Genomic DNA, 27589 nt, shown 5'->3' on the forward strand with positions numbered 1-27589 from the left:
GAGTGATCTAAGTTTAAGAGTATAGTATATTTATGAAAGTATTTTTACAAGCCATTCTTCATAGTGTGTACACAAGTGATAATTAAATACAGTTCTTCAGTGACAAAGTCATGAAAAAATACTATCTGATCACATAAGGGTACCATTGAAGCAAAGAAAAAGGACACCTAGCCTTTGGACTGGTGTTAGCTTCGGATTTGTGTGATCTGCCTGAAAAGTCCTTGGTTTTATCCAGTCACTTGGAGCTAAATCCACAAAAGGCTGATGATTCAATTACATGATGCCGTGCTCAGCATCCACGGCTCTTGGGCAACAGCTGCTTATTATAAAATACGTCAGTGCTTGCTGTCAGAGTCCAGATCTTCCCAGCTCAAAATTATCACCACTGGATGAGAGCCTCCTACATGGCCTCAGCTCCAGCCCTGCATCACTGACCTGGGGAAACTTTATTTCATGCAACAGGATGGCATGAGGCCACCAGGTATTACAGTGCTAGCAACAGGGAGGTGCCTAACCCGGCCCAAACAAGGGGGAGGCAGCTATGTTTGGATTCCCTCCAGGATGGATGCAACTTAACCAGGTTAAAAAAATATGGCACAAGGTCGCAGCTCTAAGACGGTGTTTAAGATCATTAATCCTGAGTAGTATGAAGCAGAAAAGTAAGCAGGCTGCACTGCAGAGAGGGCTGTGGTTTAATGCACGACTATCCATGGTATTTCCTATTTTCTAGCAGGGGGACACCTGCGCTCAGCAGGGCTTTCAGGCACCTAACTCAGGACAGTGGATCCCATTTCAGCTCTGGCATGCCTAAGCTTTATTCACTGATGCAATGATACCCATAGCTCCTCTGTGCTTCAGTTCTTCATTTGTACAATTAATTAATAGTAACAACACTTATTGCCTCACCAGGGTGTTGTAAAGAAAAAGCATGCTAAAAACGGTAAGGCACTCAGATATTGGATAATAAGGACTTTGTAACGTCCTAGGGAAAATTTTAAGGAATTTGCACTGTTCAAATGTAGACCAAAGTTTAAGCCCTTTAAGACTAAATTTCTGCCCCACACAGACAAACGACCTGGAAGAAGGACTCGTGTAGCATGTTGGCCTTGTGCTGGCCCCCTGCATAACGTCACCTTTCTCAAGGCATTTTGCTAAATGCAGAGGTCCCTGACAAAGTCCCTGGTCAAGCCATGATGAGCCACCCCAAGTTAGTTCCTTCCTAGCATGCTCTGGCCACAAGGACAGACTGCCTTGCTGCCACTTCACGCGCAGGCATGTACTGCCCTTGTTCTGTTCAAGCAGCTCTCTCATGCTGTATTTAAGATGAGTGTAAGGTCTATTTTACATTTCCATGAGAGAGAGGTGCAAGTCACAGTGTAGCTGCCAGTGGAAGGCAGCACCAAATCCCTGGGATAATTCTGACACTGCAGTCAAAGACAGTCGAAGAATTTTGACTGCATGGTGGGAAGATCCAGCCACCACAGTACTCAATGCAAAGCCTGCTCAGGCTGCTGGAAGGGCTCTCCATTGACTCTGATAGCCATTGGCCTTTTCACTGAGTAGAGCTGTAGTACAGGGAATAAAAGTGGGGTGTCAGTTACACCCTTACTCAGCCCCTCTGGGAAATGGGAAATATCTAAAGAAAAATGTTGCAGGACCTTTGGTATGCAAATGGATACTGCACCGTGTCCCAGCGCTTTATAAGAAACTAGACTTGTTTCTGTTCTAGTCTTCTCCTACAACAAAGAAGAGGATGCACATGGCAGAGCATAGAGCAAAATTTAAAAACCTAGTGTGATTTCACAGCTGGTGTCCACTTAAGCAACCCTGAAGTAATTTCCCGTTCAGCCCATGAGAACAGGTTTAAACTTCATTTGTGCCATTCACTTCCTTCTTTAGTCCTTCTCGTTCCTCTCTCAAAGGTTCCAGCTCCGGCCCATCCTGTGTGGTTTCTTTGTTCCAGTTATTTCTGCCTTCATTTTCTGTCCTTACAGATTTAGGATCCTCTTCCTTTGCCTTTCTTTCCTTCTCCTCCTTGGCAAGCATACGATAATTATAATAATTCATGATGAACAGGAAGGTTCCTGCCAGGACCATCACAGCTCCACATTTAATGAACATATATTTATAGTCCCCAAAGGTATCAATAAGAGTGCCTGTAAAACATATATTTAAAAAAAAAGAAAAGAAACTTAGAGATGAAGGCAAGAATATTGTGTTTTCAGATCCTAAATATAAAGGGACACCCTTCTGGCTTTAGGATAAAATAAGACATTCTCTGGACTTCTGATGTCTTCCACAAATACTCTGATCCTGCAAATACTTCACATGTGTTCCACTATATAGCCTGTGGGTAGTTAACATTGATATAGGTAATACTACCAATAATTTGTGCAGTTAAGTAGAAGGGGACAGAGAACCTACATTGCAAAGTCTGGACTTTTCAGGCACACCTATTTTTCCCATACAGAAACTAAGTCCTCTGGTCACAGAGTCTGCAGACAGTCTTTCTATTGAGTCCAATGATCACGTACAAGGATGTCCGTTTGACTTGGTAGTCCTCAGGCTGCCAACAAAAGCAGCAGCTTTCGGGAAGACCTTTGTGAGATGGCACCTGGCCACTGGGTCTCGTCTCAGACTCTTGACAAAGACCCTCCAATTTATTCCACCACGGGTCATTCACCAGCATTAGAGGGGACTCAGCTTTTGGTCACAGCTGCCCTTTCTGCATTTATACTCGTGATCTAAAGATGAAAGGGCACTGCATGGAACTGGAAAACATTAGTTCCAGGGAAAGCAAAGATGATGCTGTCAATGTCAGATAATTTCAATCCCAAGACAGATGTGACAGGTTCCTCTCAAAGGTTAATGCCTCTGCTACGGAGTTACAGAGTAATTGAAGGGAGACGGCTTAATTGAAATGTCAGTGTTCTCCATTATGTCAAAATGTAATGCAAATCTTATTGGGATTATGATCCTGAGCATTAATTCCCATTTACTGGCGCAACACAGACCATTCTTAACATCCCAAATCCTAATTAAACTAAGACCCACTCCTAACCTGGCCTTCACAGTACAGATAGGCCTCCTTGAAACTGGCCCATCATCCATTAGCTCTCTGACTTTTTGGAAAAAAGTTTTTATGTTCTTTATGTTCTTTTATGTTCTCCTCTTTAAAAAGAGGGACCTTTTATTACTTCCTGACTGACCCCTAATGTTGAAAAGCTGATGAGTAATTATCCCACTGCATTACACTAACAAGGGATTTTATGGCCACCAAATAGATTTCTTGATCACAAAAATAATAATTTTTAACTGGTTTTGGTCAACGGTTCTTCCTGAATCATTCCTAGATGTCTCAGTACACCATTTTCAATGCACTGTGTTTTTCATGTTACTGGTGAAACATCAACCAAATGCTAATTGCAACAATTTTTCCTTTTCTGCTAATCAGGATGACCTAGAGGTCTCCTAAATAGGTTTCAATGAGAGTTTTAATGAGTAGACTATTGGAAAATTCAACAGTAGGATAGTCTTGCCTCTTTTCCTTTGAGAATAAGATAAAGTCATAAAACACAGTGGGAACAATTTACTTAGTTCATTAAAGCAGAACCCTGCAGTAGGTTATTAAAATGCCAGAGAACCAATAAATTTGCTGCTTATTAAAATGGTGGGGAAAACCCTACAAAACTAATATTACTGATTATTACATAGAACTGTTTTAGCCTCATTAGCAGTCTCTGGTCATTAACTTAATCTTCCACACAGAAAATTATATAATTCAGAAAACAGTCATTTTAAAGTTGTATTTTCTTTTGTTCATCATTAACTAAATAATGAATCTCTAAGACAGCAAGAGGATACAGCTGCTTCTCTCACACTGTATGAGCTACATGGTAATATGAAGAATTAAATGGCTCTGCAAGATGCATCATACAGAGTATTAGCCAGATCTCAGTTTTGAATCCGGGAAACGGGTTTAAACTGCCTTCTTTCTGTGCATTCTTTAAATTTACTATGATAGTGTCATATCAAAAGAATTAGCAGAGTTTAACTTTTATACATCCAAATACAGACAGCACACAACCTAATTAAACATTTTAGCACACTTAAAGGTGACCAGTTTCCAAACCAGTTACTCAAGCTTGCATACAGGTGAAATGCAAATTGCAGGACAGGGCACATAGATAGGATGGTACCTATACACTGAGAGGATGTCACCTATAAAGTCATTTAATTCATAGCCAACTCAGATTTGATAAGGACTGTGCTTGAGCCAAATGCCACATTCAAATATGGTGTCTTCCAGACATGGTGTGTTCCGTGTAGAAAAAGAAGTGAGCACATGCTATAGGGGGAAAAAAGCGGAGGCTGTTAAAATCACAGGAGATCACTGCTCCCACTTATCTTCAGATGACTGTAAGCCCTGCTGGAGGTTCAATATTGTCAGCACGGACCTTTGAGGGTCTCTGCCTTTCGATAGTTCAAACCATGCCATCCAAAATAAACCTTTTTTTATTTTCAGAACAGCCTTAAATCTATCAGATGCACTAAGATGACTGAAATGCATAAGTGGAAGTACTCAGAGCCTTAGAGACAAATAGCAAGGCTTAGGTTTGAGTGAACAAGAGGATTTCATAGAACTGTTGTGTTTTACTGTGCTTAAATTGTGGTGGACTCCAGCCTTTTGCAACAGGAGGAGTCTCCCGGAGGAGCAGTCTGAAGTGCAAGGTTCTTGGCATTGCAGGAAGTCCCACTCTACAAGTTCAGTTCAAGTGTTTGAAGGGATCAGAGACTAAAAGATCACTCTCCAAACTGTTGACTTCAACTGGAGGACTACACAGAAAGGAGTAAAGGGGAAATGCTGGAGGAGATATGTAGGACCTGCCTTCCCTGTCCAATTACTATTGGAAAAACGGTGGGTGGGAAGCAGAGAAAACACATTTAGAATCACTTCTTACAAACTGCGCTCGCAAGAGTCTAAAGACAAGCAACAACCCAGTGGAAGCAGAGGAAGAAAATACACTCACCTCCAATAGGTGGTCCCAGCAATATCGTGCAGCACTCCGCAATGGTGACCAGGCCAACAGCGCTTGTGAACCGGGCAGCTCCCACGAGGTCCATGAGAGTTTCAAAGAGCATGGCACAAACCATGCCGAAGGCCAAGCCGAAAAAGATGGAGTAGACGACGAGCCCCGTGTAGCCGGAAGCCAGCGGGCACAGAAGGTGGCAGGTGCCATTGAAAGCAATGGAGAAGCTGAAAAAGTATTGAATCCGCGGCCTCACCCACTTGCTGTTTGCAATGATGCCAGTGGTAGGTCGGGCAATCATATCCACGATAGCAAGGATCGAAAGGAGGAAAGCAGCTGAATATTCATCAATGCCGATGTGCTTTGCATAGGGTGCCAGAAAAACAATGGGGGCAAAAAAACCCAGGAACATGAGCACGTTTCCAATCAGGTAAATCAAGAACCCTCTGTGCTTAAAGAGGGAAAAATCGAGGTACCGATTGATTTTGTCACAACAGTCCTTTCCTCCTTCCTCTTCTGTTTTGCTCTCCATGGGGACATTCGTGGGACTACTCATTTCAATGGCATCTTCAGTGACCTTTTCTTTCAGAGTATCCCTCCCTTCCTCAGTCACCTGGGTTTTGACTGATGGTGTGGCTGCCCCGATGGGTCTGAAGAGAGCTCCTGCCACACAGCAGTTTAATAAAATTGCCCCAAGAATTAAAAAGCTGCCCCTCCAGCCAAAATTGTCAAAAAGGAACTGGTTCAGAGGAGCCAGGGTGCAAAGCATCACGGGGCTCCCTGCCATAGCAAGGCCATTCGCGATGGGTCTTCTCTTCAAAAAGTATTTCCCTATGATTATCACTGATGGCTGGAGGTTGAGAGCAAGGCCGAATCCTGGAACAGAGAAAAATAGTTGTGATAGATACACAAAGGAAGATTTGAGATCCATTTATCCTCAGCTCGTTGTTTAAGGCAAATTCATGGATAACTGGTCCACTGGTGGCTCTTCAACATGATGGTCTGGATGCAACCTTTGCTCAAGATATCCCTAAGCTTCTGGCTGCTGCATTTGGGTAACCAGGCCCCGGAAAGGCACTTTCAGTCAGAGAATGTCCCTTCCTTTTGCACTGCAAATCTCTTGGGTGGCAAACCTAGCACAAAGAGTTTGCTTCAGAATAAATTGAAACTATACCCTCAATGAATGCTGGATGGTTTTGTCCAGACACAGCAGCCTTGTTGGAGGAGAGGATGGATCTATTAAAAAAAATGACAACTCTCAGTTTGAGGCAGGTTGTTCTGGCTTGGACAGTGCTAACCACCAAAGCGCATCCTTTTCATGTGCAGCTGGGGCTGGCACCCCCTTCCATGGGCAGTGGGCACCCAACACTGCTGCCGGGCCGACCGACCTGCACAGAAAATAACATCACCCTTCTCAGCCGCTACTAATTTGGTGGTGTGAGCAATTCAGGTCTGATGCAAAAGATTAAGAGGTCTGCAAGTACACAGCAAAACAGCTACTGAGGATGCTAATTAAACAGGACCCTAGAGTGTTTCTTTTAATTAGAATTTATTTTTATTGCATTTAGATATATAAATGGTATTATAAATCTGCATTGCTAATTCAGTTAGCCAGCTTCTCTTGCACAGGTGAAATCTGAAGGCAGAGATACCAAACGCTGTGATAATCTCAACTTTCTGTGGTTCTGAGAGCACTAGCATGTAATAATCTCTTCTTTTCAAACATTTCTATGATATGCAGTATTTCCTTAAAAAGTTAAATTTTCAGAACTCCATCAAAACGAGATTTAAAAATCATGCCACATATTTTCCACCCTATCATCCAGGAAAGAATGAGCCACATTAGAACAAAGCAGAAATGTAATCCTTGAAGTGATTATATCAGAGAACATGAATCCTGAAAATAGGGTCATGCAGATTTTTTCTTGTTCATTAGTCTATATAATTAGTTTGTTTAACTGTGCAGTACGTAATTAGGCATATTGCTTTACAGAAGAGAATTTAGAAAGGTCAAGGTCCTCAAAATTAATTAAGGAACACTATCATTAGTTGCTGATAGAGTAGAATCCAACTGATGCAGCAGAATTCAACTGATGTTGGATAGCTTCAGTTTGAACGGTTTTACAAAATTATGATTTTTGCCAAGTCTAAGATTCATTTTTTTTTAAATTACTTCGACATTTACAACATTCAAAATAAATTGAAATGGCAACATATTAAAATTAATCTTCATATGAAACACATTCTCAGCATGAACTTTTCTAGACAGTTCATATATTTGGTAGGGCATGTCTTTGGGAAGTACAGCCTGCTCATAACGCATAAGGGGCCAAATTCATCCCCATGAGAGGGCTGACCTGAGAACTGTGGAGGCAAAGCACAGCCTTGGTTAGAGAACACCCTTGACGGTGCTCAGAAATAGGAATGCATCTTCTTTCACCTGAGAAGATGCAACATAGTGGATTAGAGTTTGCTTTAACTCCGTATTTCCCAGGCTGGTAGGTAAGGGCAGAAATTGAACCATCATTTCCACAGAATCATTTTCGGTAGGGACCTACCACATGTCGTGCAGAGAAGGAAAATCAGACTGGATGCCAGCTACCCACTTAAACAATAATCAACTCAAATTTTTTATTATGTGAACATTAATTTGCCAGTCAGACAAATCTAATTCAATATTACCTCATGCTCTTCCCATTAATTAAATTTGGAGAGTTTCAAATTGACTGACTGGAATTTCAATTTACTTTAAGCTTTTGGCTGACTTTAGTTGGAAATATTTATATCCATTTTATTCCAGTTTTCAGAAACTACAGCAGCTTTTCCATGGCTGAAATTGTTACTCAAATAACCACATTTTCTCCCCAGGGATATGACAGAGAGGCCTGTCAGTGGTGTTGCATGAACAGAAGCAAGCCCGTGCCAGAAGGAGCATCCTTCCCTAGATTAAATACATCTCCCTCATATTAGAAGGAAATAAGTGGTGCTACAGGAGTGAGCTGTGTAGCTATTGATCTTGTTCTTACTCTGTTAGCAAGGGAAGATCCTACCAGGTATTTCAATGCTCAACATTTACAGCTGAGGCAAAGATTCTAGTCTCATTAGTCAATATGCTTCACCCTAGATCCCATTTTATTTTGTGGCAGACTAATTTGTACAGATTGAACTAAACTCTGACCAGTTGTTATTGCCTTGTATTTAGCTTTGAAATTTGCTGCTTCTACCTCAGACTTGAAGAAGAGGTTGCCTGCCTAAACACCTATTTAATGCATCCAGGCTGGCATCTATCCAGGTCGACAGCTTGCAAACCCCATTTCTTTTTCAAAGCGCTATAGGGAAACAAGTGAGGAAGAGAACATGGGTTTTACAGCGTATGCAAAGTGCCTCGTGCAGCTCACAGCTCAGTGCCATCAAGGACAGAGCTGCTTCAGATCTGCCTCCGACAGCGGAGCCCGGTCCCTGCTCTGCATGCAAATGGAAAAACACATAATCAAGAAAGCAATTGAGATGGCCATGTCTAATCCCTCCACCATAAACGGATACTTCCCGCTCTGCTCCTCTGAAGAGATTTCTATTAATATGCCAAAGGCACAGGACTGTAGCAGGGACCTCCTCGTACCAACTACCTTGTTTTTATCTCCATCCCTGTGAATTACATGAACATGGTCTTTTACGTCAGTCTGTTGCCTTTTCAGGCTAGTAGGAAGGAGGCTAGAAAGAGTGCGATGTTTACAGGTTGCCTTACAGTCATTGCAAATCGCCTTTACCGAAGTCTCTCTCCTCGTACAGTAATGCTGTCTCAGCTGCGTGATGAGCAGGCAGCTTCATAATTGCCCTTGAATGCTTCCATGTTAGGCCTGACCAGCGAAAGCACTTCAAGCGTAATTAGAGGCATCAAGCATGTTAGCAGGATTACAAGCATCCCCCCTTCTCTGTCAAATTAATATCCCTTCCCCAGCACACACATCGTGCCTGGAAATGATGGGTTATTAGCTAAGACCTCATCCATACAGCTGCCCTCCAAGCAGGAGGAAAAGACGTACGCAACAAAAAATGTGCTTTGCTCTGAGGAAACATCACAGCATTAAAGACGAGGAGATACGGGGGCAGTTAGTCCCCCTCCCCTGTTGCTGGCATGAGGGTTACATGTGTGCATTGCACACAGCTTGTACTATCAGCTCTCTGGGGTGGGCAACGGACCAGATTTGCAAAGATATTAAGGGATCAAAAAAGAGCACAGTCTTCATAAATCCTAGGCCCACTGGGGTTAGGCACAAAATTCCCTCCTGGCACATTTTTAGACAAGTACCTTTGAAAATAGGAGTTGGTACCTTCCTACAACACTGTTCCTTGCCTGAGCCCTTCTGCTCACCAAAAGGGTGATTTTTAGCAAATTTTTAGCAAAGGATTTATGGTTTCCATGTGCTAATCCAGCGTTAGTCAACTTGCTAGAGGACATTTGTTTAGCAGGGAATGATGCAAGCTCATGCATCAATAAATATTGAATTCGTCCATGGGAGACATTGGTTATTTTTATTTCTCTTCACTTTGTTTCTGGAATCTCTTTCAAGGAATCTACAAGAGTTATTCATTCAGTAATAACACAGTTTCATCTAACTACAGTGACTCTCCTTAGAAAGAGTCAGGTTTAAGAGAGGGAATCCTACGTGGGGGTTTATTCACTACTGTACAGATTTAATAAAGCAATATTGGTGTAGGAGAACAGGGTGACAAACTTTCTGTCCCAATTTACTTTGCTAGTGGCTGGTTTTATTGATTTTAAATGTTGAGCTCGCACTTTTCAGGTTCAGAAAGCAGCAACACTTAATGCAGCTGCAGAGAGATAGGGAAAAGTCATTAAAACATACACCTTGCAAACTCAAAAGCCAATTTTGAACTCATTGTGTCATGTTTTCCGGCAGATGTCCTAGCTGCACTGGAAGAGACATTGGCTGTACCTTAGCCAAAATAATCAAACAAAAATGCTTACAATTAAGCATCTATACTCACACAGGTGGAGAACTTCAATCCATCTACTTTTAAAAGAAATAATCCAGCAACTGCAGGCTTTGAAGATGCTGCACTGAGCCTATGCCTTCTCCCGTTTGAGTTTCCAATATGGAAATCCATATTTCAATACAGACAATTGAAATTGTAACTTCAATAAGGAAATATAGTTTTATTTTTTTTCTCAATAGGGAGAATATTGCATATTTTCAATCAACTCCTGTAGTTATTGTTTTCAGATAAAGGACCTCCTAACCTCACAAGCAGGCAAAGGGCAAGTAAACTAAAGCAAACCCTTGAAATCTCATTTCATGTATCTCATAGAGGGAAGATAACACACAGTAATATAGGAACACAGGTGCTTTCTTCATAGCCACACTTGTATCTCAAAGGGCTTGCCTTGCCCAGGGCAGAGCGCAGTCAATCTGCATTCGCTTCAGCGGGAGCTGAGGGCACTGATGGCCATCCTCACCGTCGCCTCTGGCCGAGAGCACTCATCTGCGAAGAGCACATCCCCTGCTGAGATCCCGCATGCGATGTTCAGCCAGGAACACAGCGCTTAGCGGGGGATATGCTCTTTGCTAAAGTTCATCTGGAGCAGTTAATAAGCGAGGGCCCTTGTCCCACCAGCTTTTTATCTCAACAGCTTCCCATTGCGTTTGGCTGAAGTGCCCAAGTGGGGATGCACCAAGCCATCAGAAGTGAACCTCAAGCGCGGGTGGAAAGGAGATGCTTTCTTCTTACCTGTAATGAAGCCCACACAGATGTAGAGCTGCAGGATGCTGGTGCAGAAGGCGGCTGAGACCATCCCAATGCCACACAGCAGGCCTCCGAATATAACCACGGGTCGGCTGCCATAGCGGTTTACTAAAATGCTGCTTATGGGACCTGGGGAAAGAGTGCAAAATGGTCCTTGAGGTAGGTATCTTCTGACAGAAGGGCATGTTTGACACAAAGCAGGTAAAACTCTGCAATATCAGTGCCCCTGAGGTGCTGCTGACAGCTTCTAGGGTGACTTCAGGAAGAAAATGGAAAAAGAGGGAAAGATGATCCACACTGTGTAGAGATGGCAGCATTTCCCATGCCACACAGTGGCTGTGTAGTTGGTGACAGCTCCTGCCCCCAGGACTTTAAGTCTCATCAGAGAAGGCAAACGGCAATAACAAATCCGGTGAACACATGATCCCAGCACAGGAGATTCTTGATTTATTATGATGCTAAACCATACACACAAAGCAGTGGTTCATATTACGAGGCTGATATCATGAATACTGTTGCATTTTTAATGCCTCTATTTAATGCAATTCCAATACTGCTGACCTGGACTGACGCTTCAGCAGAACAGTTGTTACTTAACAGCAGCCTATGCAGATAGCAACAGTTTGTGATGATGGATTAGCCAGAGCTCAAAAGAACCAGTTTGGTCTTGCATTTATATAAAGAGGTGGTTCAGGAAAGTGCAAAATTATGAAAGAGGGAAACGGCTTAACAAAGACTGTGCACACTGAAAGGAAGCATTTAAATCTGAGGAAGTGGAACATGCCAGCAGCTTTGGGTGGAGGAGGAAAGACGGGAGGTCTTGTGTATAGTAGTCTCAACCAGCTGGAAGACCAGTAAAAATCAGAATCACAGAATAATATATGTCAGAGGGTCTTTGAAGGTCTGAGGACCAACCTCCAGCTCAAAGCAGAGCCAACTCTGAAGTTAGATCAGGCTGAGGAGTCAGAACGAGAGAAAGCAAACTGAGCAGGAAAGAGTGGTCCAGAAGTCAAGCTATGAGATGTAAGAAAAAGGTTCTGTATTACTCAAAACCCCTGAACCAAAATGCTGCAAAAATAATGCTGGAAATGAGGCAGGGGGTTACAGGCAGCATTTAGTATCTTATCATCTTCCCTGACTATTTCTGGTGCTACTCAGCACACAGCAATGGTGTTTTGGAGCCCAGCGTGCCTGTTTGCCTTCGTTCCTGCTGTTACGAACAGCCCATACCGTCCACATACGGATTACTGGAAACGGGTATTTTAAGCTTACAGGCGTCTCTGAAGAGTTTGACTGTGGGATCTACCTCACCGCAGAGCCATTTGGTGGGATATTTACCTTCGCTTAAATAATCTCAGCCAGAAATAGTGCCAGAGCTCTTTCCAGACCCTGCAAACCACAGCACACTTGAGCATGGGAGCCGCACCCAAAAACCCCAATATCCCCTCAGCATGGCTGACAGCATCCGAACAAGTTCTCAGCTGTTATAATGTACAAGAATAAAAACCAGTAGGTATGACTGGTTTAATCTAGGGAATGAAGCCCGCTGCATCTGTAACACGTAAAATACTTTCCACTAGATGTCTAAGGTCAAAACACTCATAAATGAAATACACACAAGCACAGTCTTAACATCATCCCTGTAACTGCGTGATCTGTGAGCTGGTCCCATTGGATGCACCATTCAATTAAAATTTCTGTGAGTGTATAATTACGTGGAGAGGTTTTTCTCCTAATCCTGTAAGTGGATTCACATGCATGCATCCTTTTGCTGCACAGAGCACTACAGAATTCAATGAGAAGTTCTGGGGAAAGAGATACGTATGTCAGATCAGCACAGCAGGAAAGGGAACCCTTTCTCACTGAGATTCCCCTGGTCAGGGCTTGGACTTGCACCATGCTTGAGCTGGTCTCAGCATGTCCTGTAATTCAATAGATCGAGCCAGTGTTCCTCGGAAAGGCACCAACATATCCATCTGCAGCCTAAGGGCATGCAACTCTTCCATTTTTCAATTTTCCACATGTCCGCGTTTCTCCAGAATCAATCTAATTACTCAACTAAGAAAATGTGGTTTCAATTACCTTCTCCTGCTGGAAGAGGGCTTTCACATTAGCCTTAAAACTACAGGATGTCGTACTATGGAGCAGAGCATTTAAAGCCCACAAGATTCCTGCTAAGGCCCTCTCGTGCTCTGACTTGGGGCAGCTCCCAAGGAGAGAAGCCCCTGCTATGAGAAGTAAAACAAAATGCTCACATATGTCCCACTCTTGCAGCATCCACCTTGGGAGAAGGAAAATATGGATCCACGTCCCTCTCACTCCAGTCCATAAGCTGTTGTATTGGTTTCACCCATCAGTAAGGATGGCTTTGGACCATTACAGCAGATGATGAACTGGAAGGGGTTGAGGGTGGGACACACTCTGCTCTGCTTTCCAGCTACAGGAACAAGCCGGGGTAGAGGCTGGAGTAGATGCAAGCAAAAGTTTGTATCCCAACCACTGGCTTTACAAATGACAGCACCCTTCCTGTGCCCCTGGGGCACCCTCCATGAACGTGCAGTGTCCTCAACCGCATCCCAACTTCCCAGCTATCACTTATTAAGCCACGAGACCGCAATTGCTCCCTGTTCTTGTCTTGTGTGATCTCTCAGCAATGCTTTACAGCAGGTCTGCGTGACCTTCAGCAAACAGCCTTCATCTGCTGTAACCAGCGTTATCAGTTTTACAGGGGGATAATCAGTCCCACTTCTTTGCCAGTCCGGGTGGGAGAGCCGTGGTCTCAAAGGTGTTATCTGCCTGGGCTGGGCCGAGGTCACAGGGAACTGTGACAAACTTCAGAAGCAACATAAGCCTTTCTCCTTCGCAGCCTGAAACCTTAAGTCCAGGCCCTGTGAGCCTGCTTTGCTAAAGAAGCACGGCGTACAGGATCGCAGCACACACTTGTGAGTGACAGCATTTGAGCTCCCTGCCCAGCCTCACCCACACAGGACTGAGGGCCGGAGACCTCTAAGGTACTAAGTGCAGCCAGTTAGAGGAGAAAACAGGAGCAGAGCATCTGGACTAAACCTTTCCAGCCACTGGAGAATCCACAGCGAAGGCCACGATGAGCACTCAACCTGCAGGGAAAGCATCAGCTAGACCTACACTTCATGAGACACCAGAGAATCCAACCCAAGGCCTCAAACAGTTGGGAAACCAAATTTCGCTGAGCTGCTGCTCATAGGCCAAAGGTTTTGTAATAGTCCCGAGCAGACCTTTCAAATGCACTGAAGCAAATGCAAAATCACATCCCCAAAATTACTTCCACTTAAGTCATTTGGACCTACAGAAATGTCCATAGGCTTTAATGGAGCCGCCTTTCAAAAGCTGTCCCATCTCTCAGCAGAAACCGGCGCACGCAATATGTCACATAGCTGTGCACACTTCAGCACGCAAACCCTGCCGATTTGGGCAGGCGCATGAAGCACAGACACGTACACCTTCCCCCTGCCCAGATGTCTTCAGTCATCAGCATCACACCCAACAGATCTAAGTGCACCTCTCCTGCCCTGCTCTGCCACATGCCACCCGTAGTGTATGTCTCACAGGGGGCTGATTAGCCGTCAAACATTAGATAACTTTAACAGCAATGTTGTAGGGAGCTTCGGAAAACATCAAATAGCTTAAGTCAGGCCAGAGGAATTAAGAAGAGGGAACAACAAAGCCAGCACCACAGCTGTGGGAAATAGGAAACACGATTCATGCTTTGCTTGCAGCTATGGCAAAAATTAAAAGTGTGACAGCCCCTGGAAACACGGTGGAATTGAAAAGTGTGACCTGTCATTTACCAGTTATTCAGCCAGCATGAAAAGAATAAAGATGCTGTATATTACCACACAGAAACCATTTACGGTAACAACGTGTGCAGCGTAGATCCCAAGGCACCTTTACTTGCTAATACCTGCCTGGTCAAACGTGCAGGAACCACAAGCTCCCTGTCCTGGCATCCAAACTAAATCATTCTTCCTTCCTGCAAGCCGACAGTGGGAGAAGCTAACAGGAGTCGGGGTGATTTTCGCCTCTTAATTTACAGAGTCAGGTGAAGACAGGGCAAGAGGAACAGCTAGCAAAGCTCTCAGAAAGCCACCATTTACCTGGCTTGACCTTGCAGAAGCAGCCACGCAAATGTTGTCTAAGTCCCTACAAGTCACGGCAAGGAGCAAAAGCCATCTCAGCTGCTGAGCACGTCCCTCGCGCATGGCTTCTCAGGACTGGAGCAGGCAGGGCTAGTGTCACCCACAACCCCACCACCATGGCAGCTCTGCAACTTCTAATGAGGGAATTAGAAGTAAAATTTAATCACCCCCTTGCACCCCAATACATTACAAGGACAAGGCTGCTGACATGGGGGTGGTAGCAGCAGGTGCTTCACTGCAGGAGGGATGGCATTTCCACCCACCCAGCCTTAGGAAACAAGGCAGCCCCTTCCACAACCCAGCAAGTGGCTTCCTCCCTCCCGACGAACTTCCAGCCATGGCCATCATTTATCATCCATCGCAAGGGATGCCATGAGACAGCAGAGGACACAGGGGGGATGCTGAGCCTCCTCCTGCTGCTGGCTTTGCTCAGAGCCGTGCCTGTGGCTCTGCACCTGCCCTGGCTTGCAGGGCACTGCTGGGGGACACGCTCTCCAGGGGAGCTACCATCATCCCCTGGGTAAGAGCAAGGAAAGCCCACTCAGAAACACCTCGCTTTACACCCCAAGCCCTTGCAGAGCAGGGTGCACACAAAGGGGGTTCTGCCCGCAATAAAACCCTGTGAACTGGAGAGCAACAGTTTGCACCGAATATCCCCAAAAGATGCTGCTGGGATCATGGCACTCCTGGAAGACTGATGTAATGCAAAGCACTATCCTCAGCCTATATAAATCATGCTGGTTTAGTGCCTGTCCTGTATAAAGCCGCTCTTTCCTCATACCTGTGGCAGATTTCCATTTGTTGTTAGCTGGTACATGAAAGGCCATGTCAAAGAAGCTGATCTTGGTGGCAAGCAAAACGCAGGAACCCGCCGGTGGGAAATACAGCAAACCCTAACTCATTTGTTAGCTTGTCCAATTACTTTTCACCTTGAGTTTTGTGTTTGCAGAAGTGAAAAGGACCCTGAAGAGAAGATTGTAAAACCATAAAGAAAATGCAAAATACCCTGGACTTTCCTCTCTTCTCCTCCAGAAAGCCAGGCCATCTTGTCGTTTATTCTTTTTGAGCCGCTGAACTATGATCCAGAGAGGATCATAACACAGAGTTGGCATTTAACAAGAAATATCAATCCAGACTGGCTTAAACTCTTGCAAGTATGACAGTGCTCAAAAAATAGACACCTGAATTGCCTTTTTGTTTTCCTCAATAAGCCTCATGAATTTTTTATGAGCTGCAAAACTTCCAGTGTTGGTGCAAAACACCAATGTATTTTTAACAAGGACTAAAACGTTCTTCGCTCCCATACCTCTGACCACATATATATCCCTTATTTGTAAAGTTTGGTTTTGGTTTTTTTTTTAATTTAAGCTAATACTAACAGACACAGTTTTCCCCCTTTTCGGTGGAACCCGGCTTGGGTGAATTTCTGCTGAAATATTTCTGTGCAGGGCTCTCACAGAAGCAGCTAAGAGCTGAGACTCTGAAAGACTGACCCCGTAACCCAGAGGCCTCCATGCAACGTGAGTTTTTTCCAGGTTTCACAAGACTGACCTTCTGACAGTGTAAAGTGGCCCAGAGCCATTGCAAACATCATATGGCTGCTGGTAAGACCATTTGATGACCATGCAGATGATAAAATAGCAACACTTTAAAATAGTCCACTGCATGGACGCCAGTGCTGGCAGATTTGGGACCACCAGTGCCCCCATTGCTGGGGCTGCAACGTGCAGCTCAGCTTTCCCCACTTTTCCACAGTGACAAGCGGCTCTAAAGAGCCGTTACTGTACAGGGACATTGGCCGGCACCAAAAGAACTGCCCGGATAGTTAATATTTTCCAAACTGCTGTGAAAACACAGATAATACTAAGGAACTCAGCACGACATGACTGGCGTTGACTATGTGGAGTCACTGGGGATGTTAAGAAGGAGCGGAGCGTACTCAGCTGGGAGGAAAGGGGGGGAAATCATTTATACTAATAAAACAAAGTCTATTATTACACTAGTAGTAAAACAACGACAGGAGCAGGCCTGCAATTTCCTCAGTAATAATCTCATTCCCTCGGTGGAATAACAACACTGCCTTTGGCTTCGTAATTTATCCACCAGGGTACCAGCCCATTGTAACAGAGCAACCTCCTCATTACCCCGCAAATGAAAGCAAATGCCCCCCATTATTAACACGCTGCCAGAATCCACCAGCCTCCCGAGGCAGAGGGGATCAGCGTCAGCAATCAGCACCCGGTAACGGTGCACAGCCTGAAAGGGAGGTGGCTTGAGAAAACACTGGGCACAGTCGCCAAGGCAGGGGGAAAGGGATGGGGGGGGGTTAAAGCCTGCAGCCTTTCAGTCTTTTGCCTTGCTAGAAGAGAAGTCCAAGGTCCAGGACCTGGATGGCTCATGCTCTTAAGTGTTTGTCACCAGGGCTTGGAGAACTGCTGCTCACCAGCTGAGCCACGGTAACTGAGCCCTGCACGTGCCTGCTCCAGATCACCGGAGAAGAATTCGTGGTACCTGGTAATAATACAGTGTATTATTAGTCTCAACTGCTTGGTGCAGATGGTTTGTTTTGCACCTGCAATGGCTGAGGAGCCCACACACAACTGGCACTTCCTCAGTCAGTGCTGCTGGAGACAGGATGGTCATGCACGCCGGTGCTGGAGGACAAGCAGCAGCGAGCAAACGCCCCAGGTGACAGCCATGGTATCAAATACCGCTCTGCCAGACCCCAAAGGGCAGCTTCCAAAGACCTGTCCACCCCTAAACCGCCCTGATGCCTTCTGTTAGTTTTACTTTGCACTGCAAATAATTATTTTTAAATAAGGAGGCTGAAGTCCAGCATATGCAATAGTAGCTCCAACAGCTAATCAGTCACCAGAAGCTGCCTCTCTTTCTTCCTCATAGGTGAGGAAAATGGTCTGTACATTAAAGGGGGCAATGGCTGCAGTTTCAGCACAACGCCTGTGAGATGCATAAGCCAAGCATGGGAGAGACTGCCTGGACACACGTTACTCGGTCATCAAACTGGTCGGTCCAGGCTCTGTGGTGCTGGGTCTCCCGGGCAGGATTGGCACCGTATCCAGCTGAGAACACAGTGGGTGTAATGATCTGCTGCAGAAACCAAGCTGCGGCAGCCCTCCCTCCCCTGCACCCCCCAGGCACGTCCTTGGGAAGCCAGGGGCCCTGACCTCCCATCAGAAACACATGCATTTGCCACAGCAGCATCCTGATGTTAAAAAAAGAAGAAAAACAAAGCAGACGAGGCCCAAGCTTCAGAAAGACAAAGTGTCCTCTTCCTTATCCAGCAATCTTATCTGATCAGTGCTTCGGCATTTCAATTTCCAGATTACACAGCTGACACGCGCTGCTCCTGCGGCGCACGGAGGAGCCACAGGCCAACAGCTCCAAAATTGGGGCTGGAGCCAAGGTCCTTCGTGTCACTTTGTATTTAGGCAATTAAATAACCGCTCCTGCAAGGGGATGGCGTCGCAGGTGCCGAGCACGCAGCTGCCTGCGCTCAGTGGTTTCCCCGGGGCCGCTGGTTTGGATCTCACCCACACAGCAGATCACAGCCGCTGACCTTCAGAAGGTCACGACTTCATGTTTTTTTAATTTCTTTCCCATGATTTTTTTAGCTAACCTTTTGCTTTGGCAGGACCGCAGACTTTTATCCCTTCCGTCATTTGAAGCCCAGCTGCAGAACATGAGTTCCCTACATGACTGAAACACCTATTCCCTGAGATCAGCAGCCCTTCGTTAGCAGTCTTAACAGACTGCTCTATAAGCATCTACCTGGGCATGCTCTCCAAAGGGCTTTGTCCACCTCCTGGAAGCCCTACATAATTTGACCAAGAGACCAGTTACGCTGGAGAGCCATCCAGGGGCAGAAAAGCTGCAAGGCTGCGGGACAGGTTGGCGTCAAAGCTCTCGCACTCCTTCCTACGGCAGCACACAAAACTCATGCTGTACTGACCGGGGGAAGAAGCTTTCACATGTTTGAACTTCACTTGGGGGAGTGGATTATAACTTACTCCTGGGCTTAACACCTGCCTGCAAAGCATTAACAACCCCCCAACCAAAACCCGTCGCTTTCTTCTTCCTAGTTCTTATTAATCTCAGTTTTTATTAACTCTATCACATCTCTATTACTGCTGCCTGGTGACCTTGCTAGCTCCAATGAAGGGCGAAATGATAAAGCTTTGTGACCAAGTCCACGAACACAGAAATATTTCACCTGAACCTATAGTGCTATTATCGCTCTTAAGTAGAAGAGGGCTATTTAAAAAAATAAAAAATATAAGCACATACATGGTGACCTTGCAGGGCTTGAGTGCTCTCTGAGAGTCAGGAGAAGTATATGAATCTGCAGCACCATCCATTACAGAAATCAAATCATTCCTCATCCGGCTTTCTTAATAAAATCCGCGATCATAATGGTGCCTCTACCCCAGGGATTGCCCCAGCGTGGGAAGACGTCTTGTTTCAATGACACAGGGAGGCTGATTGACTCTTGGTGGGACTCCAAGAGGTGGTGACGATAAGCAAAAGGATGAAGTCCAGCACCGGGCAGCTGAGCAGCAGGTATGCAGGGAGCGCCTGCCTGGGCTTGGGCCACGATGGCAGGATGCCGGATATCCACTGTGGATAGAGATATTCCTTTTGTTTCAGCCTACACAAAATATCCAGGTGGAAAAGCACATGCCTAGGGAAATCCTAGCGAAAGTCCTACTTGAGAATTCTTGTTGAACCAATGCTGTAAGCACATAAGTAGAGAGAGCTGACATGACACATTACTGCAAATATCGCCTGTCCTCCCCTCCTCTCCCTCTCCTCTCTTGTAACCCTCGCTTAGCACTAAGGGCTGATGAGGAGGTGCTCATGTCGTTTCAGACACCCTCACGTAACTGAGGCATCCCACGGGGTGGTCAGACACAACACAGGACCCAGAGGACACGGGTGCTGGATTTCCTGGAAAGACCAGCAAGCAGCTGGCTGTGCACCACAGATCCGCACTGCAGCCGTATGGGCTGAGCATCTCCGAATGCAAACCATGCCCAGGTACTGACCCTTTTATTTCTCTGCTAAGCCTACATTACAGAAAATGATGGGAAGCCCATAGTGCAGCCACCTATGCATAATGCACAAGGATAGCCTCTTTGCTTTTTAGGAGCAAAGCCACTTGTGTGGGAATTCACAGGCTTGGGGCTCTGGGTTTCTCAAAAAACAAGAAAAAGCCCCAGCACATGCTGCGGCAGCTCATTTCTTCGCAGCAGGGGATGAAAACAGTAGCAACAGCATGTGAGCACAGTATCTGCAAAAGGACTCGTGCCTTGGAGAGATTATTTCTTAAACCGGACAACAGCCCCGTAGGATGCTCCACACAGGCAACCTGCTCTCATGCAAACAGCTCTCTTCCCCGCAGCGAGGGGGATGCCCAGCCATTGGGGACTCCACACACAGAAAATCCACTGCAAAATGCTGGGCAATGCACAACACACAATTTTTCCAGGCAACCCCATCACCGAGCTTTTAGCAGGTAAAGCCTCCACCCGTCAGGGCACGTCCTGCCCTGGCGCTTGTGGTCCATCAGGCAAGGTCTGAGCCAAAACTGGCTTGCAGAGAGCTTGCACCTCCTGAGGCCTGGCCTGGGCTCTGTCACCCACTTGCTGCTTGTCCTTGAAAAAAACCCACACCTCCCTTCCCGTGCCTCAGTTTCCCCTTTTAGTGCTGCGGTACTTCACAACTATTTGCAAGCACTCGGGATGGGTGGAGAGCCCTGGGTGAGGTCTTCTGGAGGCAGAGAAGGTTTTGATGAAGTTTAGACCAGTCCAGAAGAGAACATTGGCAGTTTTGATTAAGTTAAAAAGTGCAGAATCAAACTCGTTATTAATATAGCTTTACACCACTGCATGTTGTAAGGTGCTTTCTAAACCTGTCACTGCAATTTATCATGCTAGCAGTCTAATAAAATACAGCTATAAAATTTTGGATTAAATGTTCAAGGTCAATGGCCGACTTTCAACTTCCCAATCTCTTCCTTGCTGCTTTAGCAGATGCTCTATTAAGCAGTTACAAGCTCTGGGAGAAAGTTTCGTTGGAGAAAAGACTCAGTTGTGGAGCATCTCCAGAATTAAATCTTCAGACATTTCATCCAATTACGAAACAATAAATAATAAATAACAAGAGTAATAAACACTGGCTAGCTTCGGGATAAGGCTTTTACTTCAGAAATGCTCTCATTTTTCTTGTGTTTGCAAAAAGTGGCTCTCTGCTCCTGTCTTTGCAAAATAGACAGAAGGTGATTCCCTAATTTTAATAGAAATTTGGATGTGTAAGAACCTGTGTAAGAATCTCCAGAACCCTGAAGATTTTGGGGGGAGTATTACAACAGCGTATAGTGAGACTGAGACCAAGACTCCACTGCACTACATACTGAATAAAAACAATGTATGGTCCTGATGCAACTTAGCTTTTTATGTATTAAGAGGCAACAGAAGCAGCACATATTTACATTTACAAACTGTATACAAACACGCACAAGGCTTAGCTGCACAGCAATTGCAAAAGAAAGAGTGAGAGTCTTCAAAATGAGGAAGAAAAAAGGTCAGATATCTCCTGCTCTAGCCCCAGCTATTCAAGCTCATCAGCTGAAATGACTCTGTGTCAGGATCTGGTCTCTGAGTTTCACTTAGATGACTTCTATTGTTTCATTACAATGATGAAGGGAGCGTTTTGGCCACACAGTCACCACAAAAAAACCTTGAGAATGCAGATACTGTACTAGGTATTAAATTATTCTCTCTATGCTGGCACACGTGCCAGAAAGCCGGCTCATTGTTCAAGCTCTAACAGTTGGCCATAATAAAAGACATTACTTCTTCCCACAATCCTTACCTCTCTTATAGCCTTAGAGGAGACTGTAACAGCTACAAGAACATTGCTGCTATTAAATTAGTGGCACCAGTATTTCTTATTTTTAGAATGTTTGGCTGCTTCCCTCAATGCTGAATAGGGCAACTAAATTACTAGCCAATTAATATTGCTTTTCTTTCCTGGGAGCTCAACTGCCTCCTGTTTTCCCTGGGTAATGGTTATCTCCAGGGACTCATCTGTGGCCAAGCTTGAAATGTGTCACCCTTAAAAATGGAAGGGCAGCTCAGTTTGGCATTGTGAACACAACATGGGCACACAGCCCAAGTCAGGATGTGTGAAGGCCAAAGGCTTTTGTTTTTGCAGTTATATTAAAGACTGTCTTCCTGAACAATCCTGTACGTGAGGCAAGACCTTGGGAGTCTTGGTCTTGTGTTTGCATAGCAAAGTCCAAGGAGGCAGTTTGCAAAAGGAAACCCTGCCAAGGGCACGCAGCAGCACGACGGGTGCCCTGTGATGCTCCACATTTTGACAACGTTGGCGTGTCCTCGTCACCCCCAGAGCCTGATGCCTGGGAGCTGAGGTGCAGCTGAAAGCACCTTTAGGGAAGGATGATGGCATCTCCCCTGGTCCCTTATGGACAGACCCTGGTTCCTTTTCTTTCCATCCTTCAAAGACTCTGCTCCGTAATACTTTTCTCATTTGGGGTAAGGAATGAGCTCTTTGCCCATGACAAAAAAAAAAGTAGAAACATTGCAAAACAGAAATCCTTCTTTATCAGATTGATAGGGTGTCACCCTGCAGGATTTGGTCAGACAAAAGCAATGTTCCCTTGTGCTCCTCACTCACAAACCTCCCAGTTTGCCCTCCGCAACTGGAAACGTGGAATTGCTGAACATGAACACTGGCTAGAACTACAAGTACCCTATCATAAAGTCCAGGCTATCCACTTTACTGCACACTAATCTGTTTTACTACTTGTATTATAGTGACAGAATTGTTTTCTGCAACCTAGTTCAGATTAAGAAACTGGGGGATAAGACACATTAAAACTTCTGCAATATATATTGCCAGAGCCTCGGCTGGTGTAAAACGGCTTCCTAGGGGGATTAAGCAAAAAGTGAAGGGCAGAAACAGTGTCGGCTGCTGATTTTCAGTTTAGTCTGAAAAACTGGAATTGCTCTTGTGCTACCAGCCAAAGCCTCAGGTGGTCACTGTAAATCTGCATCCATGCTGTCAAAGTCAACAGAGCCACTCCAGTGGAGATTTGGGTTAGTTCATGCAAGCGTTTTCAGAAAATATGCTTCATTTGCATTATTTACAGAATGCAAACATAAGCTCTGTTACACAGTAAGCAGCACAGCCTAAAAACAAGTCCCCACACCAATGAGCATGCCAAGAAAATGAGGGGCTGTCTCCTGAGGGTGTTTGCAAACAAAAGCTGTTGTCAGTGAGAGCATCAGACCCTCCGCACCCTGCCAAGGCTCTGGGCAGCACGGCTGCCCCGTGCGCCCAGGGACGGAAAGCATGGCAGCCAGGTCAGTCCTCATGGGGAACATTCCCGTGCTCAGATGCCAGCCTCACCACCCTGAGTCCTGGCTTCGAGAGCCACGGCACAGCCCGGAGACGTGGCCGAACACCGGGGAGGGGACAGCAACACTATAGCCTTTCCCTGAAGCCAAGTGAGCAAACAGCGGAGCCTGTGCACTCTTGAGGAAAGCTTTTGATCTACGTGGCCACCTTCCAAATCACTGCCAGTTACTGCTGCTGGAGCAGGGGGAAGGGGGGGAGGTGAGGCAAGTTTGGGGCTGTCCTTTCGTGGCTGCGATGCGCGCACCTGACACCAGCAAATGCACCATTTGGCCCCTCCAGCCCCCCAGGACAGGGGCCTGATGCCTCACGTGGGAGATGCTCGGCACCCCCAACGGGGTTCCCACGCGGCTGTAGGCTGCACCCCCCGTGCACCTCCACGCAGGCTGTGACAGTTCTGCCTCACCACTGATTTGGGAAAGGAAGGGAAGGAATGGACAAGCCATGACAATAATTACCTGGTTTAGTAACTCTACTAGTTACTCAGGACGATGTTGAAAGCTTACTTTGGCATTTTTAGAATTTCTTTTTTTCAGAAGATTAGCAAAAATCCAGTGTTAAACTATTTTCTAGTTTTTCAGCAAAGTAAATCAAGCTTTGCTACATGGGCATCCTAACAGCTCTAACAGGCACCGCAGCAGAGCAAGACTTTGGCAGCTTACAGGAACTGGTGCCCGCTTCCTTTAATGAGAATTTCCGAATCACTGATGTCATTCATAAGTCAAACCCGCTCTGGCATTAAATGCCCAGTCAATCAAATCAGATGTATTGAATACGCTCTTGGGCACGTGTGTTTCTTTTGCTCCATGTTCTGCAAACTCCCACCGCGGCCCTGTCTGCAGCCACTGAGCAACTCGGCGTCTCAGCCTGGATCGCTGCAGAGAGAGGGATGATCAAACAAGCATAAATCTTATTCAAAAGCAGAGCAGAGGAGGGGAGGACTATTAAATGGACATAACTCTGAGTAACTGCAAGGCAAGTGGGAAGGTACAAAGGTACAATCACCTGCAATTAAGTCTAACAGTTGTATCATCCCAATGTTACCGTATAATAGTATAAGGGAGGATAAAGTTAAAGCTCCTTGCAAAAAGGCAGGAGACGCTCAGTTAATTGGGATAAAAGTCCACTACAGTATCCCAGGTACAGAGCACATGGCACTGGCCTGAACACTTGGAGAGAAAGAGAAGAAAGTGGGTTGGAAAGTCTGCAGACAGGAGAAGGCAGAGGCGATCAGAGCAGCGTTTCACCTGGCCAGCTCATCGGCCGTGACCTGCACCCCAAGAGGCTCAAGCCCCCCATCTATGCCCCTGTGAGCAACTTCAGGCGCTGCCAGGTGCAGGGTTAATCTGCAGAGCATGTTCCTCGCTCGGTCACGGTCAGGCACAAAGCATCTCTTCCATACCGGAGGGTGGGGGGACACATTTTTATTGGAAGACAAAGCAGAGCTGGCAACAACCCACAGAGGCAGCCAGGGAGCCCCCAGCCTACAGGTAACTACTTTGGCACATTTATTGCAGCGTTACAGGACAGGTGATGGGATATCGCTTCAGCACATGGCAGTCTGCGGAAAGAACATGAATTTTGGGACCGTTCCATCAAGGTATCCCCCCACCCCATGGCAGAGCAGGGTTTCCCACTGCTTCACTGTGGATGATGGTGGCTGAAATCATAAGATCATCATCATGATACCTTGAGCCCCAGCTAATATCTACCCAAGACCGAGTGCAACGGAAGAAACAGCATTTCCCCAGGAAGAAGGCTTGCACTGTACAATGCCCTGAGCTACTGGGAAAACAGAGAGAAACATGTTAGGGACCCAGACATCAGGGAGAGCAGCAGTCCCTGCTCTCCACGGCACATATTTTGCACCTATATTAAAACCCCAACCACAGCCTTCCCAACAAGTGATGTCCTAATTTTAGTACCAGACCATGAAATTTACAGTAGCCTTCACTCACTCGCATACTTTCGGTATGAAATATTATCCATCTCTCTTTGACTTCCAAACCATGCAGCTTTCTAGACACTCATCTGTAGGCAACTGAACACACCAAAGGCACGGGCTGCCTGCTTTTCCTTTTTTTTCCCACTTGACTGCTTCAGAGACGTTCCACATAATTTACCCCAGCCCTTTAAAACAGCATTTAAGCAGTGTCTAAATGACAAGCGGTCCTTTTGCCTGCCTCCCCACGGCAGTGTTTCCCTCTCCCACCGCAACCCACTTGCCCCTGTTCAGCCTATACAGAGCCCGACTGTTTCCTTTTCACTGCAGATTGCTTATTTAGATTGCTGGGGCTGAGGCAAAAGTGCTTTTCTCTGCATTTAATAACAAGCCCCAGTGGAAATCCATCCCAAAGCCACAGTGCTCCCCAGGGCTTGGGCTCAGCATCCCATCAGGGAGGCCAAGGGGGTGGCCTGGGACAACGGCACTGGCTTAAGCAGAGGATTTCTCTTTCTAAATCGCTGCTTGGGTTTTGCCCTCCAAGTGCTCCATTTGTGGGTTCTCAAATAGGAACTCAGCCCTTGCAGAGCTACCCTCCATGGGACCAAGCCTTTGCAGTGGGTTACAATGGAGTGGATTACGATAGGCTCTGATTCAAGCATCGCTTCCTCCTTACAAACCTTTACAAAGCATCTTTACTTTCATTACCAACTGTGCTCTCCAAAAAGCACTACAATGCATTATTAAGGGGGAAAAAAATCCCTTTTCAAAAACAAAGAATATTTTCAGAAGTGCTTTAATAGCCAGGATAAATATTGATGAAGTTTCCTGCAATTACAGAGCATGGTTCCTGTCTACCTCCCATTGCAGATTTAATCAAAGGTAGCCCAAGTTTTTCATTGAGTCATGAAAGTGATATCAAAATCATAAAAAAAGAGCAAAGTTATATGCACTGCTTTGCAACTGATAAGAATGATTGACTCTGGCGATTTCATCGCTGTAATTATAAGCTGCCACAATAAACAAGCAGCTACTTCGTTTATTGCTCTACTTCACGCTCACCTTTGGCTGAAACCCAGACCTAGCTGTTTCACACCACCCTATTCTCAGGGCTTTTTCACTGGTGCCCACGGCAAGCCTTCATAGGTAATCTTCTGATTTCGGGGTAGCCGACCACCACTGCTACCCTCAGCAACATGCCAGGTCCGGGCCATGCTAGTACTTCACAGCCTCTTGGGTGCAAAGTTACCGACTTGTGTTAAAGGCAGGCAGGAGGATGCCAGTGTCTCTTCGAAACGGCTCGCCCGTCCCCTCGCCACTCGGATACAAGGAGCAGGGCTGGTGCTGCCTGCCTTTGGGGGAACGGAGGTGCTGTGTGACAGGGCCAAGGCCACGTTTTGTTTGTGGTGTCAGAGAAATCCCCCAACACAGCCCGCGGCTGGCAGCGTGGCCGGGGAAGGGGATGCAGGAATGGGACACACCATGCAGCTCAGCCTCTGGTGCGCAGAGGATACCGCACCCCTTTATAAAGGCTTCCACGTAACACCGTGTCCATATTAGTGAAATAAGCCCTATTTTGAAAAGCAGCAAAAGTGCTGCAAACCCAGCTGGAAATAAAGGGGATGTCAGCACCAAACTGGTCACAGACCACATTTTCAAAGGCATTTGGAGTCCCCCACAGGCCCAAAAGGCACCCAGAGGGGTCAAAAGATGCCTGCACCTGCTGAACCCAGTGACAAATTCGGAAGGCACCAGGCCTGTTTGAAAATCCCAGCCAACACCAATTTACCTCCGAAAAACTGCCCCTTAGCCCCTTTAGTCTCCACATATGACTTGTTTCCCTAAACGACATTGGAAACACGATCAGAAAATAAACCTGTTGATAGTGCCCGTGCAGATGGACACTGCTGCTTTCCCTGTACGCGGCCCGGAGCAGAGGTTTCTGGCTTATTTCTGCTTTTACAACACACCGCGCCGCAGGGGCTGGTGCAGGTTTACTCACCTGCACCGTACGTCGTGGCCAACATGATCGAGGAGACCCACGCGATCTCGCTATAGGACGTGCCAAAGAAATCCTGGATTTCTTTGAAGAAGATGGCGACGCCTTTGGGGAAGGCGTACGCGAAGCCGATAGAAATGAAAGCGCCGAAGACCACCACCCAGCCCCAGCCGCCGTCCGGCGGGCCGGGGGCTCGCCCCACATTAGCGGGGGGCGGCAT

The 27589-nt window shown here is 46.1% G+C and overlaps 1 protein-coding gene across 1 annotated transcript; it reads right to left on the reverse strand.

The window, feature by feature from the left end:
* Nucleotides 1–1863: 1863 nt before the first annotated feature.
* LOC127021605 (monocarboxylate transporter 2-like) lies at nt 1864–27589 on the reverse strand. The gene is made up of 4 exons (XM_050904760.1): nt 27373–27589; nt 10782–10925; nt 5031–5906; nt 1864–2156 (listed from the first exon to the last, which is right to left on the reverse strand). The coding sequence occupies exons 1-4, from the start codon at nt 27587–27589 to the stop codon at nt 1864–1866; spliced, it is 1530 nt and encodes a 509-aa protein (XP_050760717.1).

The sequence above is a fragment of the Gymnogyps californianus genome, chromosome 13 (assembly GCF_018139145.2).
Source record: "Gymnogyps californianus isolate 813 chromosome 13, ASM1813914v2, whole genome shotgun sequence".
NCBI classification, from domain to species: Eukaryota; Metazoa; Chordata; class Aves; order Accipitriformes; family Cathartidae; genus Gymnogyps; species Gymnogyps californianus.